General features: G+C 41.0%; 1 protein-coding gene across 2 annotated transcripts; it reads right to left on the reverse strand.

Moving 5' to 3' along the window:
* Positions 1-3083: 3083 nt before the first annotated feature.
* LOC110175357 (ribonuclease P protein subunit p25-like protein) lies at positions 3084-5101 on the reverse strand. Of its 2 annotated transcripts, XM_055154753.1 has the most exons (3): positions 4789-5101; positions 4422-4666; positions 3084-4225 (listed from the first exon to the last, which is right to left on the reverse strand). In XM_055154753.1, the coding sequence occupies exon 3, from the start codon at positions 4158-4160 to the stop codon at positions 3525-3527; it is 636 nt and encodes a 211-aa protein (XP_055010728.1). In that variant the 5' UTR covers positions 4161-4225; positions 4422-4666; positions 4789-5101; the 3' UTR covers positions 3084-3524. The 2 variants fall into 2 exon arrangements, with proteins under 2 accessions (XP_055010728.1, XP_020797184.1); XM_020941525.2 differs by having other exon boundaries at positions 3084-4666.
* Positions 5102-9132: the final 4031 nt, after the last annotated feature.

A 9132-nucleotide genomic window follows, 5' to 3' on the forward strand; every position in this document is an offset into this window, starting at 1 on the left:
CACTGGCTGCTTAAGTGTTCTCCTAACCTCTTGTGTACACTGCAGAGAAAACAATGGACCATTGAGAGGAGTGATTAATTTTGCATTTTTCTTTAGACATAAGATGGAAGTATGTGTTGTGTCATGTTTAAAATTGCAGTTTTCTATAGCTGCAACAACCATTTGTTAAGTGGGGAGCATCTTCACTGCTCACCAGTTAACTACTTAACCTTTTCTATTCTCTTGCAGCAATCACATGATCAATCACTGCCCCATTACGTGACACAGGCAGACAAAGTGTATTGAGAGTGAGAAAAAGCAAGAGAAATGCTGACTTGAGAGCAGCTAACACAGGCAAAAAAACATAGCCCCAGTAAATATTCAATTTAAAGGATTCCTAGATAAGGCGGGTTGAAAAATTGAGGCAGCACCCATTCTTCTAGATAAGAGAAGACGGAGCCATCTGGAGGCTGGGAGATAGCAAACTCCCACGCCATCCCCGAGACCTCACTCTCATCTGCAGCAGCGGCAGAGAGGGGGAAAGTGAGTGCCAACACTTTCATTATGTTAACTTCAAAATGAATTCATTCACATTCACGGCATGCACTTATTGGCTTTGGTAAACAGGAGGTTACTCTTTTGTCCGCCACAATAGACAGTGATAATTGGTCAGGCTGAGCACAATGTTGCCATAGTGGGTTAAGAATTTGTAAAAGGTTATTAGAACAGTTATAAAGTAGTCTAAAAAATCTCAAAAAAGTCTACCAAAATCTACAAATAATACATATTTGTTCAGGCTTAAAAATATAAGCAAAATTAAAGACCATATAGTATATTTACAGGGATACACAGAAAATAGAATTTCAAGTTGATTTGAAAAGAAAAAAATATGTCAATAATATGATTTAAAAAATAAATAAATAAAATGCATTTATAGACAGAGGCCTAAAGTCTGTTTGTTATAGTCATGCCAATTTGGGGGATTTTTTAAGTTAAAAAAAAAAAAAAAAGGCAGGAAAAATAATTGTTTGTCACAGGGAAATTATTCAGTATTCCACTGTGTGTGCTGAATGTATTATCTTACTGACATGCACGTGTATTGAAAGACTTAAGATGTAATATTTCTGATATAGGTTGCTTTTTATAAATAAATAATATATAAACTTTTGTGATTCTGTTTGCATTAAAATACAATTAGATTTTATAAATAACAAACAAACACACACTTGGCATTTCATATTTTGGTCTTTGCAGAGGGCAGATAAGTTTTCTCTCATTGGATTAAATGAAGCAGAAAAGTCATTGTGCAGCTGGTTAAAGATGCACACGCAGTCACAGTCTGGCCTGGATCCCCTCCTAATCAACCTTGACTTGAAAACAAACATTATCGGCTGTAGAGAGGCTCTGGTAAATAACCTTCCTCACCTTCTAATGCACTTTGTCGACTCGTACACTCAACCATTTCATGCCAGTCACATTGCATTTGGCTCTGGGATAATACTTTTGTCACTACATTTTATCTGTTCTCTCACTCAGGTATGCAATGCTGCTATCCCCAATTACCTTCTCCTGCATTTTCGCGTTGGGCCCAGGATACTTTCTGCTTGATAAGAGATGCGGGTCGATTGGAAATTTACTTATAGCGTCACTATCTCTTTGACCGGAATCTAGGACTGACTCTCCCCATGGGCTCCTGTGTAAAAAGCTGTTAACTGTATGATAACAATGACCCACAGTGATAACCTTCCAGACTTAAGGACACACAGTTAGCTGCATGCAGTTGCAGTGTTCCTTATTCAACCTTGGATGCTCTGCTATACTGTGATGCACTTAATGGGATCGAGAGGGAGGCTAATCACTCTGCGTGCACCTGACCATTATATAGTCTAAAACTGTTCTGTGGTAGTCAGGAAGAGAGGCCTTAGCATTTCCTTGAAGCGTATTGTCACTTTGATTAATATAGCAAAGGAGGGTAACATCTGCTTTTGGAGATTTTCATTAAGATCAATGGTAAGGCTGCAGACAAGAGTTAGTGAGTCTAATTTATTATACCCTGAAGTCAGAGCTGATGAGATGGTAACAGTCCTACAGGATTTGAGGTTGCTGCGAGTTTGAATTAAGACATGGAATTGTGTTCAATCATTTACAATGTACACAATACTAGTATCCAAATACATTCTATATATTGCATCCAGTTGTTGCTAGTAACTCAGTTCAAAGTTAAAAATGGTATTATCGTCCCCTTAGAATTATAAGGTTCTATCTATGTCATAGGTAATTCTGAGATTTTGAGATTTAAAGTTTTGACCATTCATAGAGCACAAAGGAAAAAGGGAAATAAGGTTTTGCTGATATAAACAGAATTATAAACAGGGGTACTCAGGAACAAGAATATGAGTACTACAACAAAAAAGGTCAGATGGAACCTTATCATTTGAAGGAGATGCAATTTAAATTAGATGGGGAAAAAAAAGAACATGACTTAACGCCATATTATTTTTTCAAAATAGAAATGAATAAAACATATAAAATGAATGAAAGGTCCTTAAAACTATTGTATTGAAATGTGATTTTTACTTATTGGCAAGAGTTGCTACATTCATTGTCTGTTCTTTCTTGGTATTAATGGGAGAAATTAGATAAAAACAATATGGAGAAATATGTGTGCACAAAAGTGGTTGCCTCAAGTCTTACGCTTATTGTCTTAAAGGTAGTAGATTTTTACAGGTAGGTAGCTAGTAAAAAAAAAAAAAAAAAAAGGATCTCATGGTTGACTTGCCTTATATTTTGTCAGATAGTGTATATGTGAGAGTCTATCAGACCCAGTTTTAATCCATTTCCTCAATGTGTTGTGGTATGTTGCTATCTTAATGATAATCTTAGCCTGTATTTTTGCCCTGGGCGTTCCTGTCAGCCCGTGGTGGTTACAGGGAGCTGCGCCTTATCAACAGCTTTGTCATTAAATCAGCTTTTCTACACACAAATTTCACTTCCATTATCAGACCATCAACGCTCTGATTTCCTTTAGTCAGTTCAATCAAAGCTTTGCAAATGGGGTGTGAAAGTTGGAAAGATTAAATACAAAAATAAAATGGCGGCTGGAGACAATATTTAATTTGTTTTTGTAATCAGACATGAAATTATTTGCATTTATTTTTATCAATGGCTTGAAATAGTTTTGTTTGTGTACTTTCAGAAGCTACATAGTAATGATGGAAGGGCCAAAGTCTTTCACAGGATGCAAGCAGAAATCTGCTCCCTGTGACTTCCATGGCTTTTTCTCATATCAATGTGAAAAATGCATTGAATGAAAATGTCAGTTTTGATATGTGATGTAGGACGTCCCAAGAAAAACATCCCTTTAAATGCTGTTGAGTCAAGCTTCAAAATGGTCCTATGCCCTCCAGTAGTTCTTCTTGGAGTGCACGGTTCTATCTGAGTGAGTGTTCTGATTGTCTCAGCATTGTGCTTGAGCGGAGGGCAGCTCCAAATGAACTCCTTCTGATTCAATCCTCTCCACTGTTTGACACAAGTCCAGCCTGCAGTCACAGAGGGGGGAGCGCCGCCTGGGCCCCTTCCCCCAGACACACTCTTTTACCAGGGGGGAAAGACGCGGTGTATGGCAAAGGTCCTGGAGGTCTTTTACATGCTGCTGACTGTGACGAATTGAACCCCTCTCTCTCCTCCCAAAGTGCGCTCAGAGCCTCCGGAGGTTGGTAGCCGGGTTCCGTGGGGTCAAGCGGGTCTTTGGATAGCAGAATACTGATAGAAGGGACTGACCTGTGCACTGTCATCTCGGACGCCCCCCCTTCGCTGTTCTCCCACACCTCTTTCACAGTCTTGTAGCGCAGTTTGGTGAGCTGGTGGAGGGAGCCCACTTTACGCTTCATGATCTCAGCACAAGTGATGGTTTTGGTAACTGCTCTTCCCGACCCGCTGAAGACCACCTGCCTCAGACCTCTGGCGCTGCCTTCGGTTCCAGTGGCTCCCTTCTCGCCTTCCATCCGAGCCATGGCGAAACCCATTAGGTTACGGATTTTGCTGCCCTCCTTCACGCGCATCTCCAACACTCCGGAGGGCAGTCCTGGAAATGGGCTGGGGCTGTCCTCCTCACTTCGACAGACTTTTTTGAAGCCTTCTTGCCCTAGTTTGACTGCTGGAGGTGGGGCAATAGGTGGCATTGGTTTTGGTGGGATTGGGACACTGTTGACCACTGGTGTCTGGACAGGAGGGTTGTAGGTCTGACCTTGGTATACAGAGCACATCGCCATGCCTCCATTATTCGGTATTTGCATCTGTCTGTTAACATTCAGCCCTGGGTATATCCCCGTATTGTCCCTGCTTAAGTACTGGCTGTGGGCACTGGCCACTTGGCAACCCGTGAACATTTTTAGTAACTATAACTCTAACCCTATCTTAAAAAAAAAAAAAATACAGCTCACCGAATTTTGGGTGACATTTTTCCTTCCTCCCAGTCAACAGTGGTGAAATTTTAAGGACTTCATAAGAAATATTCCCCCGTCCCCAGGAGCACTATCAGTGGAGCCTTTAATGTTTCCTCTCAGTAAGAGCTGGAGAAATAAGATAAACGCCAGGCTGCTGAATTAACAGCACTGTTGGGACATTTGAAGATATTCTTTAAAGAGCATCTCAATTTCAGACCACAAATGGCGAGTGGGATAGAAGCCTGGTGACAGATACAACAAAAAGTGTGCTCAGTTATGCATCATATTTACATTAGACATTTCAAAAGTTCTGGTTAAGAACTTTCTTTAAAGCATATGAAAGAAATACAATTCAAGACTTTACCTTATTCTCTGAGACTCCTTCTTCTGTGGCATAGTTGCATCTTCTGATCATGTTTCGTCAACTGAAAGCGAACCCTTTGCTTGGACCCAGCTGTGAAAGTTGCAGTCCCGGCGTTTGTGCCTCTGGATGTTTTACTCCAGATAGGCTCCAGCTGTGTCTCCTCTCCTTGCTCTCATCCTAGCAGTGGCGTTGAGTCCACTGGAGGTCGGCACCTGGGGCGTCATCCCTGGAGCACTGTCCTTCTCTGCTGTGCTGCTCTGGGAAGTGTGTTCTGTTCCCTCCATAGAGACATAAGGGACACAAGCTGCCTCACTAATGCTCACAGGAGGAGTGTCAGTGTGGTTGAGGCAGAGCATGAGGGAGAGCAGAGACAGCCCTCTTAAAGGCACCGGTCTCTTCATCCTTTACAACAATGCACTCCCTCCCACAATTATGCCATATACGGCGCGTAAAAAAAAAAAGGAGAAGTGGGTAGGGCTGTGTCCCTTTAAAACCCAGAGCCCAGATCCCCGGCAACTTTGTCAGTCTCTTTAGAGGACGTTCTAGTGTGCAATGTACATGACTGATTAAACTCGAGTTCTGAAATAGAGATTCAGTCAACCTTTAAAAATGCATTTTCAGCCATGAAACAGTGAATTAAATTAGCTGGGCTTATAATTGAAAACATCCTTCAAAGACCCAGTGAAAGTCAGCGGCATTAAATTGCACTGTAGTTACCCTTTATCCTATTAGATGTTTGCGACCATTACGATTTACATAATGCAGCATTAATAGCTTCATTGTGGAGGCAATCAAGTGGCGCGGCGAGAATGCTGTCTCTTAACGCATGGATTGCTATAATGTTTCAAAGGCTCGAGAGTTCTTGCGATCAAGGACATAAGGGCCCCAAAAACCCACAGAACCATGACTTCTATGTTCAGGGTGCTATATTAATGCTGACTGTCTTCATTAGGCTGTCATATCTGTGTAGGTGAAGGAGATGGGTCTGACAGCTGCGTTAATAAGTATCTTAATGGGCTTTCCATCACCAGTGGGGGGCGCTGCATGGTCCAGAGTACAGGGCGCAGACAGCTGTGGCACTGCCTGTCCAGCCCAGCCTGGCGGTGGACAGGTGGATTTGTTTTGGTGTGTGACTGACAGATGGGAGAATAGGTAAAGACAGACCAGTGAGGCTGAACCTATGGGGCCAGGAGAAAGTGCGAGACAAGCCCTAACTACTCTTAGCTCAGTATCTGTGAAGACCAGCTCTACACAAACAATAAACTCAAAGTGGCTCAGTCCCCACTGTATACAGCCTTTACACTTCTATTCTTTATATTGAATTTGTCTTATCGTTGTCAGATTCACTTTGATTTTTAAGACCATGTAAAAAAAAAAGATTCTCCATAGACATTGACAGCCATGTGTAACCTGTTATGATATTGAAAAGAAAATAAACAGATCAACACCTTTAAATATTATAGAAATATTATCACAATACAAATATTATATGTTAAAAATGAATCCCATTTGGCTTTGGCTTTTTGTTGAGAGTTACATCATGTTGGAAGAGTTTGAGGTTTGATTACATTCGATTATGTTGAGTATTTTTTACTGATATGTTTGTTATGTTGCAAGTTATGTAGTATTTTAGTTAAATTTGCACCAATTCAGATTTTTCATTTTTGATACCGATTCCCATACTGTTGCAATCTAAGGACATTAACTAATACCAGAACAGAGATAATATCTTCAAACAAAAATAAAATAAGACAGAACTGATTTAAATGTGTGCTATAGGTGTTATTTATCGCTCAAGTAAAGACGGAACAACTTTGTATAAATTAAAGTTCAGACATAATACTTTCTGGGCTGACTAAACTCAGTAAATTGTCCTTTTCAAATCATTGTACATGTCCAACCAAAATATCTGATGAACCAATATTTGGAAGCTGATATCCAGTCCAACAAATGTTTCAGTATCTGCGCTGATATCCAATACCATCATCAGATTAGTGCATCCTTAATTTTAGTGGCACTTTTGCATCTGTTGGGGCTTAAATTTTATCTCTGTGTTTGTCCTCCATGCTTGCTGGTTTTGTACTTATTCATACTGGATAAAAATGCTAAATGATATGTCCATTACACTGAAAAATATACTAACCAAGAATAGTGTATGGTGTTAACTGTGCCTTTTACTACAGTATAATAACAGAATGACAACAATCGCACTGAGAAAACTTCAACAATAAAAAATGAATGTTTTTTTGTCTTCTCCAACTCTGCTGCATGTTAGAGTGCTCCTGAATATATATCATTGCTTGTGTTTTTTGTAAGTTAAGAAAGAGACAGAGAGCAAGAGAAGACCAGGGAGGGGGAGGGCCTGTAGCTCACACTAGCAAAGTGATCATTCTGTTGTTTGGAAGAAATTACCCTCATCAGTCATACGGAGATGCACAGCTGCCTAAGGGGATGTGGTAATGTTACTGCATAATAAACTGTGTTACTGTGTGCGTGTGCATGTATATGTGTAGGGAGTGCAGGCAGAAGGTGACAGAAGTTTGACTTAACAACTGAGAGGTTAGAATTGATGTGGTGTAATCGTCCCTCTTTACAACCCAAAATTGGCACCTTATTTAGTGCTTTTCAGCTCCAACCCGAAGACTCCTCACTCACAACATCTGATAGATTAAACTGTTTATCTGAAACGCTGGCGTCCCCCAAACATTCTGCCTCTCGATTGCAGTGAGTACGATTCTCCAGATAGCAGTGTAAAACCATCACGTTTTATGGAGTGCCTTGTATTGACCTTTTTGAGCGGAGCGTTTTTTCTTTAAGTGGCTTCGTTTAATGATGGGTAAAGGCAGCGGCGCTCATGCCTGGCCTCACGCTCCTCCTCCACACCTCCTCCACACAAGTGTCTCTTGTTTTGTAGCTTTTCAAGCACTTACTCCTCACTTTATCTGACCCCGACAGGCACTAGTGATGGTCAGGCATTCTCTTCATTCACTGGCTCAGCTTTTATTCCTGCCCACCTCAACCTTTAAGAGTTTTTAGAGTAAGAGGAAGAGACTGACAAATTGCACTAGTCCTTTCTTGACTTTGTGAGACACTTTGAAACCCCAAAGTGCTTGTGAGGCGTTGGCACAGTTGGGCTTTGTTTGTTGTAATCCTACATAAGGGTATTGTTGCAGATGCACCTTACAGTGACAGCCGGTTGCTCACTTTACGTTAACCGCAATGTCTTCACGGTCATCAACCAACAGTGGCCTGGAGACTGTCATTTCACTCAGTGTGCCTGCTAGCCTGCAGCGTGGTTCTGCCCCACAAACTCACAGCCGGGCAAATGTGTGTGTGCGCTTGTGGAGGGGGGTAACACAGACGTGCATATGTGCCCCAAAGAGAGGCACACTCACACAAAACTATACACTCAGCATAAGGCAGGCTGTTGGAGCAATTACAGAAACATGGCAGAACACGATGAAGCAAGCCCACTATCAGGGAAATAGAGTGAGTAGAGAAAAAATGATGACGCCATTAATAACAGTGAGGCTTGGAGGTTAAGATGGAAAAGGCGGGGGTGACCCTTTTGGTGATTTCTCTGTGACAGCACTTTGAGGGGCAAATGGTCCTGTTTGTATTGCATATTTGAACATTTAAATGGCCCTATTTTACAGCGTCAATGCAGAGAACTGCAGTATTCCAAATGTTGTAAAATGATGCTTTTACTGACATTCTTGCATCCCTTATTTTGATTAAAGACAGGTCACATGCGTATTGTTTTAAAATGTTAGCGTCCAGCTTTCCATATCGAGTGCCTTTATCGTCAGCACTGAGATGTGTCATACAGAGGAAAGGGACGCTTCTGAAATCATTTATAAAAGAAGGATGAACTGAAAAGCGGAAAAAAGTGTTGTGGGTGATAGAAGCAGTGGCGCAGTATAGCCAAAGATGTTGAAGAAATTCTGGTGCAAAACATATGGCAAGTCATGATTTATGAGGCCTGCCTGCAACATGATGACTTCAGCTTCCAAAACCAAACTATTTTACAGAGCTGTCATTGTCATTCTTTATACAGCATTAACAATACGTGCATTGTCAGTAGATGACTTGGTGGAGACTTTTTGATCAGCAACAGAATTGATAAATTACAAGTGAGGAAAATGAAGAAAGAATACCTTGGAACATCTATCATCTCAGCTTTTGTGAGAAGTGCTCAACAGCTGATGTTCTCTTTCTGTTTAAAAGGGCTTAATGTGTTAAAAGTTATACAGTAGGGTTATTATGATCTAACCTACTTTTCTGTTGAAACACAAGATACCTACAAGTCTTGCTTACTCGTGTCTTAGGCCAAACTCCGACAGA

This window comes from Boleophthalmus pectinirostris, unplaced genomic scaffold (genome assembly GCF_026225935.1).
Source record: "Boleophthalmus pectinirostris isolate CB_2022bp ecotype Guang Dong unplaced genomic scaffold, ASM2622593v1 HiC_scaffold_19, whole genome shotgun sequence".
NCBI classification, from domain to species: Eukaryota; Metazoa; Chordata; class Actinopteri; order Gobiiformes; family Gobiidae; genus Boleophthalmus; species Boleophthalmus pectinirostris.

Excerpts from the sequence above, each read along its gene's own strand:
- LOC110175357 (XM_020941525.2), bottom strand. The coding sequence starts at position 4,367 with ATGTTCACGGGTTGCCAAGTGGCCAGTGCCCACAGCCAGTACTTAAGC.